The sequence below is a fragment of the Lynx rufus genome, unplaced genomic scaffold (genome assembly GCF_022079265.1).
Source record: "Lynx rufus isolate CCGP_SWC_20201006 ecotype Redwood Valley unplaced genomic scaffold, mLynRuf1.p SCAF_10, whole genome shotgun sequence".
Classification (NCBI taxonomy): Eukaryota; Metazoa; Chordata; class Mammalia; order Carnivora; family Felidae; genus Lynx; species Lynx rufus.
Window position 1 is genome coordinate 88329155 of NW_025814824.1, and position 19418 is coordinate 88348572.

Here is a 19418-nt window from a genome sequence, read left to right on the forward strand (position 1 = left end):
GTATATATATATACGTGTATATGTATACATATACGTATGTGTGTGTGTATATATACATATATATGTACATATATACATATATACGTATGTATATATACGTATGTATACATATATACGTATATATGTATATATAAATACATACATACGTGTATATACATGTATATGTATATATATACACACACACACACATATTTTGTTGTTGTTTATTTATTTTGAGAGGGAGAGAGTGTGTGCATGCAGAAACAGGGGAGGGACAGAGAGAGAGAGGGAGAGAGAGAAGATCCCCAAGCAGGCTCCACGCTGTCAGCACAGAGCCTGATGTGGGGCTGGAACTCAGGAACCATGAGATCGTGACCTAAGCCAAAATCAAGAGCCACCCAGGTGCCCTGTGTGTACATATTTTGAAACAACGATTTGTTTTTAAATGTGATTACTTAGAAAATGAGGAAGGTCACTCCGTGTGGCATCTCTGGCAATAACATACACTAGATTATTCAGAGATGAGTTTCCCTGTTGGGACTGAATGTTATCCTTTGTTAGCATTTAAGGGGCGCCTGGGTGGCTCAGTCGGTTAAGGGGCCGACTTCGGCTCAGGTCATGATCTCGCGGTTTGTGAGTTCGAGCCCCGCGTCGGGCTCTGTGCTGACGGCTCGGAGCCTGGAGCCTGCTTCGGATCCTGTGTCTCCCTCTCTCTCTCCTCCTCCCCTACTCGTGCTCTCTGTGTCTCTCAACACTAAATAAACCTTAAAAAAAATTAAAAAGAGAGCATTTATAAGCTCCAATTTGCTGCTTCTGCAATTGAAGAATCGTTTTAGAATCTGAGGAGTTGGCATTCTACAAGATAGCATACGGCCTCACCTTGTTTGTTTGATTTATTTGATACTAGACAAGCTAGAGCCTCATAACGTGATCTGTAATATATCTAAGAGCTGAATCATGCAGTAACATCTTTTAAATGTTTCTGCTTCTAGACGGTGGAAAGTCTAAAAGAAGCACGGTAGATTCCAAGGTAAGAACTGACTACCCACTGCTCAGCTTTTCTGCGTATATTTGTAGCTGTGTGTATATGTGTGTGGCTGTATGTATATGTAAGTGACTGTATGTGGGGATACGAATGTGGGTATGAATGTATAGACATACACAAGCAGGTACACATAGGTGCGCGTGCCTACTCCACGGGGCGTTGCTCTCTGTCGGGACAGCTGTTACTACACTGGAAGAATAAGCATGACAGGTGCCGGGCCCCGGCCTGTGGGAAATAGAAGGTGTGCCTTGAGCAGAGAGGGGGATCTTAGATAATATAGGTCCAGACAATAGAGGGTGTTTATTGATGCACCCAAAATAGGAAGTCCTCATGAGTTCTTGGTCAGGAAAGACTGATACAGATGGTGTTTGGGGCAGACGCTGCCCTGCAAGTAACGTGCAGAGGAGCCTGGGAGTGGGGGAGAGTGGAATCAGGAGGACCCGGAAGAGCGCCCGCTGTGAAAACACATGGTGCCCTGACAGCGTCGTGAGGGTCTGCAACCAGAGCAGAGCCTTGGGATGGGAAGTAAGGGCTGGGGGCGAGGCAGGGGAGGGAGGTGTTTATCTTCTACTGTTTGCAGTAGACGAAGAGGTGGTAGAAATCGCAGAAGGAAAAATCGGCAACGTCTGGGTTTGGGGTATCTTGAATTTTCAGCGAGGGGACACCCAGACGGCAGCGCTGCGTCGGAACCGATGCGTTGAAGGGTAATGGTCATGCGGTTAAGTGCGCACTTTGAAAAGTTTCGCCCTAAGCGGCCACCTGTGAACCCGCCACCACGATCGAGACCGTGCACCCATTCACGGTCCTGCAGGTTCCTCCTCCCACCCCGGCAACCACCGATCCGCCTCTGCAGATCAGTGACGCAGAGCTTTGTAGAAGTGCCTTATGCAGCACGCGCCCCGGTTGTCGTCTTTGACTCCGCGTGACCGTTTTGAGTTCGGCCATGTTGTTGGCTGTATCCGGAGTCTCTTCCTTTCCATTGCTGAGAACTTGTCGGTTGCGCCGATGGCAGTAGGCCGGTGGTTTGAAATCGGGAATGGCGTCCAGGCGGTGTGTCGGGGTGTGACCTGGGCAGGCATCCGTAGTCTTGCTGAAGCCGTAAGAGCAGAGATGTGCTCCGGGGTGGGGGTGGGGGCGAGATCTGGAGGGCGGGGGCAGGGAATAGGGGGTTATCGGGGAGGCAGAAGAGACCGCAGGGAATAGGAAGGAGGCGAGGAGGAATTCCCATTCTCTGGGAAAGGGGATCTCAGGCCTCTTGAAAGGATGGTGAATTTTATTTTCAGAGAGCTTTTGAAGGTCAGCCAACTCAGGATTTTTTTTAAAGGATGTGTTTTTGGTTTCGTTTTTCCATTTCCATTTTTATGAGCATACATTTTTTGCCAGTGTCCTCCTAAAACAGGCGATTGTGTTTTGTTTTTTGTTTTTTAGGCCACGGGAGAAAAATCCTTTTCTGTTCACAACAGCGATGGGGCAGTTTCTTTTCAGGTATGTATTCTCTTTGAGTTATCTCCGTAGGATTTATCCCTACAGCGTAAGTGGGTGAATTTGTGAAGGAAGTTTGAGTTTAGGAACGGTAGTTTAGGCATGCTACACATCGGTCACTCGAACACGGTCGCTCTTTCCCTGGCAAACCTACAAGGTGGACACGGTTACCCACCGCTTACCAGATCATGTCTCTGAGAATGAGCCACTTTGTGAATGTCCAGCGTGAGTGACAGGGTCCAGATTCCAGCCCATGTCTGCCCGGCTGTCCCCACACCTCTGCCTCTTTAATCCCGTGCTGCCCCCTATTCAGAGTGTTCTAGAAGCACAGAATTCTGTACCTAGGAAGACCTGTGGTGATCATTGACGATGCTGGTAGGATTTGAGAGATGAATTCACCGGGGCCCCTAGGCCTTGAGTGACCGGCCCAGCTGGTCCCGCTGTTCGGTGCACGAGAGCACGTGTGGCAGCCTTACAGCCTTGGATGGGGTCCAGTGCCCACTTACTAGGTGGTGACCTCAGACAACTCAGTTAACTCCTGAATCTTGCTCTCCAATCATCTGAAAGTGAAACATGATGGAACCTATCTCATAGAGTTCTTGTAAGTATCATTTTTAAAGATATAAAAGTGCTTTGTGAAACACTATACAAATAATCTTTTATCATGAATTTGTAAGAATCGCTCTCTTTTCTAAGCAGTTTTCATTAATTGAGGTCTAATTTGCTTCGAGTGAAACGCACAGGGCTTACACACGCAATTTGATCAGTTCTGGCAAAGGCACGCTCCCATGTAACCCACTCTCTATCGAGATTTCTGGTATTTTTATCACCTCAGCGCCCCCCATCCCTGCATCCACTGTCCTGATTTCTTTCAGCATAGATCATTTTGCCTCTCTAAACAATTTTATATGTTCTTTAAATTTAGTACCCCCCAGGTTTTAGTAGCTAATTGAGAGCCTGTGGACGCTCGTCTGCTCAGAACCCTTGGCGGCTTCCCATCTGCCTCAGAGCAAAAGCCTCGAGCCCTTCCCAGTCTGCAAGGCCACGTGGTCTGGCTGCCGTCTTGTCTTTGACCTCGGCTCCTATTTTCTGCTCCAGCCACGGAAGCCACCTTGCTGCTCCCTCCCAGAACCGATCAGGCCTGAGCCTCTGCTGTGGCTGTGCCCCCTAGTGGGAATGCTTGTCCTTCAGAATCCACATGATTAATTTCTTCCTCTTTCAAGCCTTTGCTCGAATATCATCATCTCGTCAAAGCTTCCTCCGTTCGCCCTGTTTTAAATGCAGCTCCCTTCCTTCCCCTGTCCCTGCAGGCTTCCCCTTCACACTTTTCCTTTTTCCAACCTGCTGTGTACTCTGCTTATTTATTATGCAGATGTTCTGTTGCTCCCGTTAGAAGGTAGCCATAAGGGAGAGGTTTTTTTAAATCTGTTTTATTACTGATGTATGTAAAGTCCCTAACCTTGGGCCCTCCCATAATAGGCTGTGTCCATTAGTAATCATGGAGCCGAGTAACTGGGTGCCAGGCGTTGCGCTGAGTACTTACGCGTTGTCCTTACCCCAGTTCATCCTTCCAGCACCTCTGTGAGGTAGGCACTGTTATCATTCCCCTTTTACAGATGAGGAGACTGAGGCTCAGAGAGGTTAAGTAACTTGTCCAAGGGGAGGACTCAAACCCAAGTTTGTCTGACTCCAAGGCCCACGTGTTTAACCACTTTGTTCACTGCCTCCTTAAGAAAATACAAAAGGTACTTTCCTTTTTTCCTTCTCTCATTTTAAAATGCTTGCTAATACAGTAAGCTTTTTGAAATTTCTCTAAACCGTTTTTTTAAAAATCACCAAGGAAAGAAAACGTGGTGGGATTTACACATTTGTCACTTACTAACGCTCTGTGTCAGGGTGGGTGTCGTGGGGAAGCAGCTTGTGTGATGGTTAAGAACGTTGAGATAAACAGTTTGCAGGGTTCTCGGGGTGCATGCGACAGGCAGTGGATGGCCAGTCTGCCTTCTCTCTGGCTTCCCTTCTCCTCGTAAAGAAGTCGGTACATGACCCCTTGCCTTGCTGTTCGCTAATTTTGGACAAGGCAGTCACTGTGAGCCTTTCTACCCCATCCACGGAGCAGGGATGATAGTTTATCTGCCTAAAGGAGGAAGGGGACCGTTAGGCCTTATTCCTACTCTAGAATATACATTTGTGTTTGATTTTGTTTGCCGGTCAGGTGCCTCCTGGGATCGGCCATGATATTTCTGCTGACTTTTTTAGAAATTTCTATTTCTTAGAATCTTCATGGGCATCTTACTTTTGGAACTAAAAGTTACCAAGACGTTAAGAGTTTTCTGGCTACCCTGCGTGGACTAAGACATACGCTCTGACGTTGACAGCTGAGCTTGGGAGATGATTTAACAAAGGAATAATTCCAGCTTGAATACCTTCGGTCTCTTATTTCCGTCTTCTCGTCAGATACCTGTTTTTTTCCCTATCCTGTCTAAGTGGACCTTTGTAACCATCAGCGGGGGCCAGAAATAGAACAGTGCCAGCACCCCAGAAACCCCATGTGACCTTCACATCCCTTCCCAACTGTTATGAGAGATGTTATAGCCCCGTCAGTTCCTCGCTTCTCCTTATGGTTTATCGTGCATCTGGGTAGCCCTCAAGAATGTATCTTACTTAGGCTTGTAGCAAAATGCTTTTGACCAAGGAGTCGTATTTTCTAATCTTATCTACAAAATGTCTTTGGATTTACGTTAAACTCCGTTTGAACACCTGAAACATGCAAGAAACAGGAAAGTGTGCAAATGTAGAAAATACGGCCTGTGTCCCTGTTGTCTGAAATCACAGGTATACATTTTAACGAGGGAGTGTTGGTCCTCTGCCTTTTCAAGTAGCAGGCGGGCCTCCTTCCTTTTTCGGGAGTTTTTTGTTTGTTTTTGTTTTTATTTTTAATCTAAAAGAGCAAAGCGACATGTTGACTGAAAAGTAGGTACCTGCATCGTAGGTCATCCCTGCGGCCCCCAGCCACACCTCCCACAGCTGGGGAGTCTGTGACAAAACCAGGGTGGTAAGGAGTGGACCGTAGACCCCAGGTAGTGGGCATGCGGGTACTCACCAGCCACTTCCGTCCCCTTTCCTGTCGCCTGGACGGAGACCGAATCGCAGAGGAAGAAAACACCTGTTTGGTCTCTGCCCTGGGGGAATTCGGTTAGGTAATTCGTCTGTCTGTATTTGTTTCCGCCCTTAGCATCCCTGATTTCTTCCTAAGATTTAAACACGTTGCCGGGGATCTGGCATTCTGAAATCTTTGTCCTCTCCACTTACAGTTTTTCTTTAACATCAGCACCGATGACCAAGAAGGCCTCTACAGTCTTTATTTTCACAAATGCTCCGGGAACGAATTGCGGTCTAGCGACGAGCTCTCCTTCAGCCTTGATGTGAGTACTGCGCGTGGATTTTGTCAGCCCCGTAAAACGTGAGGCATTTGTTTCTCTGTAAGAGTGGGTTTTAACAACCCTTAAAACGGAGTCGGAGAAAAAAATGGCCAGAATCTTACCTCTGCAGAGGATTCCTAAGCTAGAAAATACAAAGCAGTTTGGGGTGTTTTTACACTTTACGCTGTGCGTTAGGAGTGTGGCTATCTGCCGGTACTTTCTTCGGCCCGAGTGAAGCAGCTAAGGCGACAGACTGCTGGCTGTGGGGTGATCTGTTCTTGAAAAAGAAAAAATTAATCTCACGTTCGTTGCAGATTGAGATCACAGAGAAGAACCCTGACAGCTACCTCTCGGCAGGAGAGATCCCTCTCCCTAAATTATACATCTCTATGGCCTTTTTCTTTTTCCTTTCTGGGACCATCTGGATTCACATCCTTCGAAAACGACGGTAAATTGTTACTTCCTTGAGCCATCCAGCTTAGAGTATGTTGAGATGTGTATAATTTCACCTTTTGCTGGCTTCTGTGCCTGGGGGGCATTGGCTCTAGCAACCCTGCCCTCTTCAAAGGGCATCTTCCCTGAAACAGGGAGACTTTGCAGTGTGTGGAGGGGCTTGGCATGCCGTGGTGTTTTCTTCCCTTTGCTTTGTTTATTTCTTTATGTTTAAGATTTGTGTTTAACATTTTTATTTATTTTTGAGAGAGACAGAGCATGAGCAGGGGACGGGAAGAGAGAGAGGGAGACACAGAATCTGAAGCAGGCTCCAGGTTCTGAGCTGTCGGCACAGAGCCCGACGTGGGGCTCAAACCCACAAACCGTGATCTGATGTTCTCAGCCGAAGTGGGACACCGAACTGACTGAGCCACCCAGGCGCCCCCCTCCCTCTTTGCTTTGTTTAAACAGCAGACCCAAGTATTTTGATGATTCAGGGGCTGTTTGTTCATGAGGAGGAGGAGAGTGGCAGGGAGCCACAGCCTGGCTGAGAGCGTAGCATTACTGCCCGGTGCTCGATACTGCACGTCTACCGGGCAGAGGTGTTGGCTTCCAGAGACTTGTCACTGGAGGAAAAACTTCAAAGCCCACCTGCCCGGCTCTTGGCCTCTCTTCTGAAACCCGAAGGCTTTATCTGCCTGTACTCGGTTCTTGAAGGGAGCCGCTGCACGTGTGTGTGGGACCAGCGTTTAATTCTGTCTCCCTTCCCCCAAAAAACAGAATAAAATACTACTTTTCAGTTAGAGAACAGTATGAGCATTTGTTACATAAGATCTGTAAACTAAGAAAAGGACGGTATATGCATATGGCACTGTAACGTGGCGTCATGTAAATTCATAAGATCATTAGGCATCCCACATACGGAATCCCTCTTTCTGTGGAGCGTTGGGCAGAAATCGAGACCTCTTCGGTCCCCGGGGGCCTGTCTTCTGGCAGACATGCTCAGCTGGGGTAGCGAGCTCAGGCCAGGGCAGTGCAGGCTCCGGTTTGTTTTAAGATTTGGATTGATGGGAAGAGCCACTCGTCTACTTGTGAGGGACCGTGCATGGTTGTGTTTGGGGTAATCAGTCAGGTGGCCATTCATAAGAAAACAAGAATCTTAACCAATTCAGGCTATAAAAAGGTTTTTCAGTGAAGTGTTGATTCTTCCTTTATTAGAAAAATCAGAACTGGGACTCAGAGACCCAATTCCAGGTGTAAACACGGACCGCTCCCACCTCTGTGTCTCGCTTCACTCCCTGGGCCACAAAACTGGGGCGGGGTCATTGCCCTGCCTTCCTCTGAGTGTCTTAGAACCTTAGGTGTGTTGTGTGATTCCCCCGCCTTCCCCCCAAATCCTGTGCGCCAGAGGACTTTGCAAATCAGGGCACTATGCAAATGCGAGGTGCATACGAAATACCTGAGCAGACAGGTGCTCAAGGGTATTTCAGTTTCTGTTTATTTAGCGAGGAGACCGTCCCTCTCGCTGGTCCGCTTACATGAGATGACGGTGAGTTTTAACTCTGTGGCCAGAAGAGGCGCACCTGCTGCACGCAGCACGTGTGTAGTGCACGGCACTTCGCGTGGAAGGGGAGGACAGACGGCCGCTCGCTTTCCAGTGCCTGCTCCCTGCCCAGTCCAGCGCTGGACGCGGGCTCTGTCCGCTCACCTTCCACCTCCTGGAGGTGGGCGATGCCCCATCTTCAGCAGAGGTTACTGGGGGCCGAGAGGGGTGAAGGTTGGCAGGGTAGAACCCGTGTTCGAGCCAAGTTACTGGGGCTCTCTTTCGAGCCTCTTCTCCCTCCCGTGTCATCACCTCCCTGGCCGCTGGCGCTTCGAGCAGGATTGCAGGTTGAGGGGGCCAGGGTGTGTGAGCGAGCCGTCTCGGCAGCGGGCGGTTCTGCGCTCTGCGTAGATGTCGTCGCCACTCTGGAGTGGCAGACTCGTCTGGCCTTGACTTCCTTTTTGACCTTGGAGTAGGTAGGCGTCGGAAGGGAAAGGACCAGGGGGAAATCGGCCGGAAAGGGAGCGTGCGTCAGTTTGTGACACACCCTCCCTATCGGTCTGTGCCAGGCCCCTGTTCTTCATTTCCCCTTCGTCTCGACCCCCGACCCCTCTCTCGGTCCTTCCCAGCTGCTCCGGTGCACGTGATGTGTGTTGTTGGGCGTGGGTGTGTTTACTGTTCCTGCGTATGTTTGTGACTTTCGTAAACCATGCCAGCTCTAGATTGCTGTTCGTGCCGTTTGTCATGCAGTAGTAGCTGGGTCAAGGCCTAGTCACACTGCCGTGTGTCCATCCGGTTCATTCATTTTTGGCTACCCCATAGTGCGCATCCCCATGTTTTACTCACCCATCGCTTTGGTGAGGGACCCCTCCCGCGGCCTCCCCCCCTGCCCCGGTCCCCCCAACCGTGTTGTCGTGACCTCCCACCCCCTCCCTGGCCTGTCCCCTTATGGCTCCGTGCAGCCTCTGAGGTGCGCTCCCAGAAAGAGGTGCACTGGGCAGGGGGTAAAGTCTTCCTTAATTTCATTAAGCGCCCGCCACCAGGTGGCCCGTACCAGCTTCTACTCCTGCCAGGGGTGCAAAGGGTTCCTGTTTCCCCAGACACCACTGGCATCTTATTTTTGGGTATAAACTGGTGCTTCATTCTATTTTGCATTTCTCTGACCACTAGTGACGTGAAATCTCCTTCCGGGGTCTTGTTAACCATCTGGGTTCCCCTCCTTGTGACCGTCTCTATGCTTTGCACATTTTCTTTGGGTTTTCTGTCATTTTCTTGTTGCTTTACATGAGTTTCTTGCATAGTTTGGACATCGATCCTTTGTCTGTCCCAGACATGGCAAATTTCTTCCCCCAGTCTGTTAAACTTACCTGTGGTATTCGTTGTTGAACGGAAGTCTTTCATATTAACAGAGTCACAGCTATCTAATCTTGGGCGGGGCTTCTCGGAAGAAGCCTTTTCCTAGATGTAAGTTATGTTTGGCACTGAAATCCATCTGGAGTCCTTCTTTATGTAAATGTGAAGTGGGGACACAGCTGCACACACACGCACACACACACGCACACACAGGATTGAGCGGATTTTCCCCATGCCAGTTATTAAATGGTCCATCCTTCTCCAGCCGGTTGGCTGCCCCTCGTCTGTCGTAGGCCAAGCCTCCATACATGCAGGAATCCATTTCCAAGCTCTCGGTTCTGTTGGCTTATTTGTCGGACGCTGTACCCCTTCCGCACTTTTTGCTGCTGTGGCCTCGCAGAATGTCTTGATGTCTGAGAGTGTGACTTTCCTCCGTAGCTCTTATTCAAGTCTCAATGTACTTTCATAGTTTTAAATCTGTCTCCAGAGGCGTCTTGTGTCCCATTAGGTTAGTTCCTAGGGTGAGGTCGGAAAGGGTGGAGGAATTGAATGGCTGGCAGCCCGAAGGTGGGCGAGTACCTGTGTAGGCCTGGTGGTGGGAGTGGGCGCTTCTCCCCACTGGCCGGTCCCAGCCCTGAGGGCGAGGGGACGGGGCACCACCCCGGGGCTCTCCCTTCCGCCCTGCGCCCCTCCGGGCCGCAGCCCGCCCCTACAGCTGCGCCCGCGCCCCTTCTGCTCTCCCAGGGGGAGCTCTCGCCAGTTCCGTAGATCCCGCCGCCTCGTTCTCGCCTCTGTGGACTTTCCAGGGTGGTTTCTGGGCACGAGGCTGGCCAGCTGTGTGGATTTCCATCTTCTCGGGAACTGGAACTCGTCCTGTCTGGCTTCAGTGCCTGACGTTGCTGCAGTCACAACAGAGACCTGTGGCCTTGGTGCCTGATGCTGCTGCGGTCACGGCACAGACTTGTGCGCGAGAGGCGACTCTGGGGCTCCGTCGGGTCTGTTTCTGCTGGTGGAAACTAGGTCTCAAAAAAGGCTTCGTGTTTCTGGTTTGCTTAGGTTGTATTTACTGCTTCCTTGTAAATGTATCTGATGACTGTCTTTTAATTCTTTCTTTTCTGTTTTTATAGGAATGACGTATTTAAAATTCACTGGTTGATGGCAGCCCTTCCTTTCACCAAGTCTCTTTCCCTGGTGTTCCACGCGGTATGTATTAATATTTCGGGTCATTTATGAAATGATGTGCTGTGCTTCTAATCAGGAAAAATGAGTTGGAAGGAAGGGGGGAAACAGTAGATTAAAGAAGTCCTTTTGTCACGGAGCCTCCTTTGGTACAGGAGGGACCATCACAGGGATGAGTCATTACACCCTCCCTGACCTGGCCCGAGACCTCTTCTAATACTGCCTACGTTCCCAGAGTTTCCCTGGAACGCTTCCTTGCTTCCTTGCTTTTATTCCCCCCCCCTTTTTTTTTAAGTCCTTTCTTGGGATTAGAGTGCCACCTGCTGAATTGTTTCCGCGATTTTACTTTTCTAAACATCTTTCCATGTTCCCATTTGATTTGAAGCCCGGTGTTAGCATACTTCTTCGGGGGAAGTGATGCCCTAAATACTGAGGCGTGTGAATCGAGCTCGCACTTTGCCTAGTTAGTCCAGGTGCGAGCTGAAGTGAGCCTGCCCGGGGGACGAGTGCCACAGCCTGCCGGGTTTCCGGGCCCCTGAGGCTCCTGCGGCTGCGCCTCTGAGGGCGACGGCATCCACACATGCGCTCTCCTGCAAGTACAAGGGTTGTCGTAGGCGGCGTGATGTGTCCACTTACAGTCTCTAGAAATGACAGTCGTTTGGATAATTTCCCATTTGGATCTGAGTTAAAAGACTCTTTCTGGGGCACCTGGGGGGCTCAGCCGGCGAAGCGTCTGCCTTCAGCTCAGGTCATGATCTCATGGTTCGTGAGTTTGAGCCCCGCGTCGGACTCTGTGCTGACAGCTCACAGCCTGGAGCCTGCTTGGGATTCTGTGTCTCCTTCTCTCTCTGCCCCTCTCCCGCTCGTGCGCTGTCTCTCTCTCTCCCTGTCTCTCTCAAAAGTAAACGTTAAATTTAAAAAATTCTTTCTGGAACCTTCTAGATGATGAATGGCAGGATCCTTGAGTCACTTTAGTATCTAAGTAGCCATTTGTGATAGAATGAAGAAATTGCTGTCAGCGTTTGTGAGTTGTGCCAGGAAGCATTTTGGGTGTGCTTCTGAAACCTGCCACTTTATTTACTTAAAAAAAAAAATTTGGGGGGCGCCTGGGTGGCTCAGTCGGTTATGCGTCCGACTTTGGCTCAGGTCACGATCTCGCGGTCCGTGAGTTCGAGCCCCGCATCAGGCTCTGGGCTGACGGCTCAGAGCCTGGAGCCTGCTTCCGATTCTGTGTCTCCCTCTCTCTCTGACCCTCACCCGTTCATGCTCTGTCTCCCTCTGTCTCAAAAATAAATAAAATGTTAAAAAAAAAAAATTTTTTTTTTAATGTCATTTATTTTTAAGAGAGAGAAAGCAGGCACATGCCAGCTGGGAAGGGGGCAGAGAGAGAGAGGGAGAATCCCAAGAATTGCTAACAGTGCAGAGCCCGACTCGGGGCTCAGTCTCGCGAACCCGTGAGATCATAACCTGAGCTGAAAGCAAGAGTCGTTGCTGAACCGACTGAGCCCCCCAGGCATCTCTGAAACTTGCCACCTCAATTAACATACATTGGTGGCTTTAAGTAGCTCTAAATTCACAGATTTCTTCCAAACAAAAACAGTTGAACCTAGATAATTCCACATGGCTTTTTTTTGCTGACCGACCGACCGACCGACCGACCGACTGACTGACTGACGGACGTATGGAATAAGCACCTGGGGTAGGCAAGAGGAAGTTCTCAGCTGGGATCCCATAAAAACCTGTGGCCTTTGGACTGTGGAGATTTTAAAGACCAGAACAGGCAGCCATTTGCCCCCGGTGAATCCCCTGCCCCAGAAGAGGGACCTGGCCTGCGTGTTGGCGTTGAAACCTCGTGGCTGGTTTCTCATGCTTCCTGACGTTCCTATCCTTAATGGTGGATAGACAAGTGAGGGATCAGGGCGTGGGATGGAGGGGACATCCCCCGTCGTGAGGTCCTGTGGTGGCATTTCCTGTTTCACTGTGCACACGAAGACGCATGGTAGGTGGACCTTTCTGAAAGACACTTCTCTGGTTGCAGATCGACTATCATTACATCTCCTCCCAGGGCTTTCCGATCGAGGGTTGGGCTGTCGTGTACTACATCACTCACCTGTAAGTACGCAGAGGGACCCGTGAACCCTTGTCGCGTGAGATGATGCGCAGGAGAAGTTGGGGAGGCCGTGGGAGCAAGAGCCCTGCCCTCCCGTGGCGGCCCTCTCTGGGTTCCTGCCGCGCCAGGGGTGTGTGGCACGCGGGTGGCTGTGCAGACGACAGCCCGGGGCCGCTGGCCTGCTCCCGGGAGGGGGCTGCCTCCGTGGGGGGATGGGGTGCACAGCGAACTCAAGAGGCGTTTCCTGAAGTTGGCTGCCTCTCTTTTCCGAGACTCGCACGCAGTCGCGAACGAGCCGTGCGGCGGAACCGGCTGAGAAGGTCTGGAGAGACCGTTGGCATCTGAAATGCTTTCTTTTCCAGTTTGAAGGGGGCACTGCTGTTCATCACCATCGCGCTCATCGGCACCGGCTGGGCTTTCATTAAGCACATCCTCTCCGACAAAGACAAGAAGATCTTCATGATCGTCATCCCGTTGCAGGTAAAGGGACCCGAGTCCCGCGTGTCCTGGTGGTGTCCCGGCGCTTCTCAGGGCTCAGCTCCCGGCCTGTCCGGGAAGAGGGCGTCGGCTCACCCAGAACCGCAGCTCGTGCCCCTGGGGCTTCTCCCTCTGCCGTCTGGCCGACCCGGGCCTCGGGTCGTTGCCCCGAGAGCTGTCCGCCGTCACTCAGCTGGCGAGCGGCGTGTGGACGCCTGTGCTCGAGTAGGGAGCTGCTGGGAAGTCTGGGAAGCTGCCGCCTGCCTTCCTGCGCCAGGCTCCCCTCTGACAGAAGGGTCCTCTCAGCCTTGCCCAGGCACGCGGTGATTTTATTAAGAGGTGATTTTAAAACCGCGAACGACACCGGCGAGGCTTCACAAGGTAGAATACTAAGCGGACCTCAGGACAGCTGTTCATCAAGCCCTTCCTGGCTCAGGACCCTGGGCTGAGGCCAGCCTTCCCCGGTCGTGAGCCCCTGGGGACAGGAACCTTGTCGCCTGCGTAACAGTCTTATTGGAGGCAGACACTGGGCTGGGAGAACTCGCGAGAAGCGGAGAGGGCCTGGCAGGGGTGCAGGACTGCTCTGCTCGACCGAGGAGCGTGGGTTTGGTGACACTGTTCTCGGCCGCCCTCCCTGGGGAGCACAGTGTGGGTGTGGCGGGCGAGGGGAGGGCGGGCACCTCCCTGGGCCCCCAGGTCCGCCTCCTCCCCCTGGCGACTGGTGCTCTGGCAGCATTTGCCCCAGAGCCACCTCCACGTTGATGACGCGGGACTTGTGTTAGCGCCAGATGAATGGTGCAGACCAGTTGCTGTAGATTGCCCAGGAGAGACTCATCACCCGAATCGGAACGATCTGGAAGGCTGCAAGGTAGAGAAGGGCCTTGCCTAGACATTTAAGGAAAGACCTGTGGCCGGCGGAAGAGGAGCAGTGGACGCGGGTGGTCCTGTTGCCGAGTGAACAGAGAGGCTGAGGATCTGTGTGGGTCTCGGCTGTGGAGCTCCCAGGGCCACTCGCCGGTCCCGGGCCAAGTTCTACGGCCTGCCAGAGCGTCTGAGCTCGTGAGGGAGGGCCTGGGGCCTTTTCCCCCAAGTGCCGCAAATGCCCCCCCCCCCAGTTTCCCCCCCAGACTCCATCCCTCCAGGCGAATCTTGTATCCTCACCCCACCCAAGCTGGGATGTGATGGGGCGCGGCCTTCTGGCTTTCGCACCCCCAAGGGAGCTGAACACAAGGTTACATGGCCGGCCCTTCTGAGGAAACGGCATTTAAAGAATTGAATATAGGGAAGTTAGGCATCGATAAGCACAGAGGCCAGCCTGGGAAGGCTTTGAACGGCAGCCGGAAAGCTAAAACTATTTCTTCGTGGCCACGGGGAGCCGGTGCACAGCTCTGAGTGAGAAGGGAGAGGTGCACAAAACGTACGCACAGACCTTGAAGGACATTTTTGGCATTTCGTGCCACACCAGGGAACGTTCTGTCACGTGTCAAGAGTGTCAGCTGAGGACGGAGGGGAGTTAGGGATTTAAGGTGAGAAAGCCTTTGTTTCCAGTTTGTCTTCAGAGGTGGAGTCCCACGTGCAGGCGCGCAGGATAGAGGAAGGCCCGAATTGCAGAGTAATTTTTGCATTCATACCAAGTAAAGTGTGGTTTCTGCGATCATGTCACTGAAAGCTCCTAGATAGGAAAACCTTACTTTGAGATGTCCCGAATAGCGGCGTGACAGATTTTGCACTCTTTGTCAAAGTGTGCAGGGTGACCTTTACAGCAGGCGAACACAGTGTTTGGGACAGAGGACTTGTGATCTGTGCATCCACACCTACCGGAAATCTCCCAGAGAGCATCTCCTAGGTTCTGCAGAGTACTGCCTGCCGTCCCAGTGTAGCCAGGCCCTGGGGCCTCTCGCAGCACACTCGTGCCGGGACTGAACCCCCAGGGCCAAGTGGAGCGGCACGCGGTCGCAGGTGCACCTCAGGGGGAAGAACTGAGCCATGTCCCATGTGGAGGGGATCTGGGTGGGGTTACTTCTAAGGAAGAGCAGCATGGCCTCTCAGGCACTGGGCCCAAACCTGCCATTCTCGTCGCCCTGGTCTCTGATAACACCCTCTGGTACTTAAAAGCCTGTCTCCGAGAAGCGGCAGCAGCTGCCCAGGGAGAACCCGGGCCTGAGGAAACTGGGCGTCGTGGCTGAGTGCGGTGCCACCCGTTCAGGCCACCGCCTGGCTCTGCTGAGGCCCCGGAGGCCTGAAAAGCAAAGCAGAGGGTCCCAGTGGTCTGTGCTGCGTCGCAAATGCCCCCGAACACGGTGGCGATAAGCATGTATTCTCTTCGCGTTCGGTGGGGGTCAGGAATTGAGGCGTGGCGGGTCCGACGGGGGCCCTCGCGCAGCGAGTGAGACCGTGGCCGGGATCACCTCAGTCTCCACCTGCCTCTCCTGGGTTGGGAAGACTCGACGAGGCGGGGCGAGAACAGCAGGGGCTCCTCCGCCTTTTTTCCTCTGCCTGGTCTCTCCATGTTGGCAGCCTCCGGGTTGCCAGAGACCGACTTCCCCCGGGAGGGCCAGCCAGAGGCAGTGTCCTTTGAACGACCTACCTCGGAAATCACATGGCCTCACTCGCGCCTGACTGTCGCTCAGGGCAGTCGCACGCTCAGGAGGAGGGCACAGACACCGCTCCTGGATGGGAGAGTGGAGTGTTCTGAAAAGCATGTGGCCCTGGAGAGAATGCCGTGGCCGTGGTTGAGGGCCCGCAAGCCCGAGTGCCCACCCCCCCTTGGGGCCGCTGTTGTGGAGGCCTGCCCTTGCCTTAGGGCCTCAGCGACTTCTCGTGTCCGCAGGTTCTGGCAAACGTGGCCTACATCATCATAGAGTCCACCGAGGAGGGAACGACGGAGTATGGCCTGTGGAAGGATTCTCTCTTTCTGGTAGACCTGCTGTGCTGTGGGGCCATCCTCTTCCCCGTGGTGTGGTGAGTACCCGCAGGAAGGGGGGGCCGCGGTGCACCCCGAGGCTCGTGCATCGGGCAAGTCCGGACCCCCGAATCAGCCGTTCCCAAACCAGTCCGAATCACACGGGGCATCGGTTTAGCAAATGAGCTTCCTGGGTCCTCAGGCGGACCTGAATCCGCCTCCAGGAGTAGGAGCTTGGAGTTCGGGTCTTGATCTTGTCCCTCCGTGGAATCCGATACAGCCGATCTGGCACCTTGGCTTTTAGCACAGCTTGGATCATAGAGAAGGGTCTGGAAATGAGAACTCAGGGGCGACGTAACGGCAGCACGAATTTGGAGGGAGGAGAGTTGAAGAAATCCTGTAAACGGCTTTCTTGCCAGGTAGGCGGAAGGCGAGGAAGCGCGTTAACGTAAACTAGCGAGAGTTCCCAACACGTTCTCAGGTCAGAGGTCTTCAGAATGGCGGGCTTCAGACGCACGTGTTGCGCTTTGCTTACGCGTGAAGAAATGTTAGTGCCAGTGGTTGTTGAGAGAAGATATCCTCATTAAATCTTGATGCCACGTGAAGGAAATTACCGGTTCGGTAGGAAGCAAGGAGAGGAAAAAAGGCTAGCAAAGATTAAACACCCTTACAGTGATCTAGGTCCGTGGCTGTTTGAAAGCGCTTACTCCTTTTGGAATAAAGTCTTAAAAAGCGGACTTACCTGTGTTGTGTTAACGGTAGAGCGGTCCACGCTGCAGTAAACTCCTATTTTCAAGATCCTGGGGCTTACCAGCTTATTCTGTCACTCCGATTACTTAGAATATGGTACCAGCGGAGGGTAATCCTCATTCCAGCCGGTTAGACTCACTCTTGACCCTTATTCCATCGTACGTGACACGTTGTGCATACATCAGCGTAGCCGGCAGCTTCCAGAAGGTGGGGGAGTCTCCCCGATCTCCCCCACCTCCCTGCGTCGTGCCCGGGACCAGGTAGCCCAGGCATCCGTAGCAGGATGACCAGCACCGTCTTCGGGTAGAAAGAAGCGTCTTTCTGTCCGGAACAGAGTGCAAGCCCTACTCTTCGTCTGCCGCCTTCGGCAGAAAGAAGGGACCTGGAGGTTTGGGGAAGACGCAGGGGAGCGATAGGGCTGCAGGTGGTCATTTCCCTCGCCTCCTTCGTTGTAGCACGAAGGGGCAGACGTCACACGGCGATGCTCTCGAGAGTGCATCTTCTGAAAGTTGCCGTAAACGAAAAGCGTCGAGCACTAGAGGTAGCTTCAGGAGCGGCACCGATGACTTTGGAGCTGGCTTTGTGCCGGCTCACTTTTGAGTGGTGTGCCATTCAGATCTCCCAGGTGGGCAGGTGAGGGGGCGGGCGCGGGGGTCTCAGGAGAAAGCCCTCAGCCGGGGTCAGGTGGAGGGTGGGTGGCCCCATCTGTGAGCCCCCCCCCCCGGCCTCCCCCCCAGGCTGTCCTCATCCTTTGGAGACAGACCTTCCCGTAGCGCCTTTAATAATGTTCGTGTTCCCCTGTCTGAACAGCGATGATGGTAATTAGTTACCCGGCACATCGCAGCAGGAGAAGAGGCTCCCTGGAGGCTGCCACTTGGCAGCAGAATTCCAGACAGTGAAATACTGAGTTTGCAGGAAGCCATGTGCTCACAGGCTCCTAGACCTAGACCTGAGAAATCAGCCTCCGGCCTCCGTGTGCGGGGGTCCATGTTCTGTGGGCAGCAGGTGCGCTCCAGTGCGGTGTCAGGGAGTGGGGGTAGTTGGGGAAGTGAGAGATTTTAGGTGGAGACAGAGGTCAAGAGCGTCGAAATGATCGCATTTTGCTTTTTCTCCTCACACCCAGGCCCCTGGCAGACCTTTCTCAGCCATTAGAGGGCGTCCTTAACGCTCGGGCTTGAGTATGGTACGTGGCCAGGTGCTGGATGTAGAGGTCACGTTGATTCGGAAGAGTGCTCCGAAACCATCTAGTCCAGCCCGTCAGCTTATGACTGAGGAATTCAGGGCCTTGAGTTACTAGTGTTGGAAACACAGAAGAGTGCAGATTGGTGTGAGCTAACCTTTTGTTCTCCAAATGTTCATTTTTAGGTCAATCAGGCACTTACAAGAAGCGTCAGCCACAGATGGAAAAGGCAAGTTTCCTTGTGCCCTTTGTGCTGCTGGGCCTTCTCTGAAGCCCCTGCCCGGGCGCTCCTGGGAGGTGGAGGGGCCGCTGTCTCTTGGGGAGGAGTCTGGGGGAGCCCCGGGGGCTTTATGAGAGCAGCGGGGGGGGGGGGGTTGTTTGCTGGAGAGGCAGGTGGTGAACATTGCGGAGGTCAGTTGTGTAAGGAGGCGTGGGGGCGATTGCTGCTTGCTGAGATGATTCATTGCGTTTCCACGTGTGAACGTGGTTTTCACCTTCTCCGAACTGAGTCAGGAAGAGAAAATCTTGTCTGGGAAGGACCGGATAGCACTTCGCTGTGAGAACAGGAGGTATGATGGATTGGGGATGGCTCTGTGTAAAGCACCCCTTCCTGCTGATTTAACACGCTTTCAAAATAGACGTGTCGGTATTAATTTAAGAGGAGGCTGATGCCAGAGAGAAACTCTGAAGCTCTCTGGCTTTTAAACGGCTGTGCCATCAGAGCCTTCTGTAGCTCCTCGCTTTTCCAACCAAGCCTCCCAAGAAAAGAAGCCACAAAGAAAATGTTTTGTGTGGTTCTGCGCGTATGTGAATAGTACCCGGCCACAGGCCGCTGTGGCATAAAGGGGGAACCTCAGGCCACGGGGACCACGGAGCAGGGCTTTCTCTGCTCTGAGCTGCCTCCGGGTCTGGGAAATCGTGTTCTTGAAGGCAGATCATTCCTTTGGTGGCGTTCGTAAAGTTTTGTCGCCGATCTGTGTTTCTTTTATTATAAAAATAACGTGGATGCATCTCAGGAAAATTGGAAATCAAGTAATAGGTACAAATCTTATTTCGTACTTGCCATAAAATTAATACCGTGTTGTTTTCTTTAAGTTGAACTAGACCCGGTTTCAGGGCTTCACCCCCGGGTCCAGAGAGATCCCGGGGTTCTTCTGTGGAGCACGGCCCCCAGGGCATCTGTGGCTCCTACAGTTTGGGCCCACAGTGGTTGCTGGGGAGACTCCCGCCATCCGGCCCACGTAGTGCTCTGGCTCTGGGCGGCCTGGCGTGTGGGGGTCCTGCCTCGGCTGGGAGCCCCAGTCGGTGCGGAGTCCAGCCTCCCCAGGCCCGCCCGGCCTCTCAGTGGGTGCAGGCTCCACTCGCAGAACACGCCAGCTCGTGTTTTCTTTCTAGGCCCGGGAAATAGCTCTGATTTTCTCCCCTTTTTTCTTCAGAGGAACTGGGTTCCCTTCTCCGTCTGGGACAGATTCTTGCTAGTGAGTTTCAGCTTGAACTTTGCCTAAATGTGTCGCTTTCAGCCTGACTGCAGCGCCTTGCCCTGAGCCAAGGAGTTCAGAGAGCG

At 52.7% G+C, this 19418-nt stretch overlaps 1 protein-coding gene across 2 annotated transcripts in view; it reads left to right on the forward strand.

Annotated features, from left to right (window-relative positions):
• Positions 1-19418, forward strand: part of GPR107 (G protein-coupled receptor 107) — a 70775-nt gene that overhangs the window by 25727 nt on the left and 25630 nt on the right. For both annotated transcript variants that reach the window (XM_047071035.1, XM_047071025.1), the window contains exons 6-14: positions 972-1009; positions 2453-2509; positions 5821-5931; positions 6243-6376; positions 10384-10459; positions 12474-12547; positions 12908-13025; positions 15853-15983; positions 18040-18083. In XM_047071035.1, coding sequence (XP_046926991.1) covers positions 972-1009; positions 2453-2509; positions 5821-5931; positions 6243-6376; positions 10384-10459; positions 12474-12547; positions 12908-13025; positions 15853-15983; positions 18040-18083 — 783 coding nt within the window. The remainder of the gene's footprint in view (positions 1-971; positions 1010-2452; positions 2510-5820; positions 5932-6242; positions 6377-10383; positions 10460-12473; positions 12548-12907; positions 13026-15852; positions 15984-18039; positions 18084-19418) is intronic.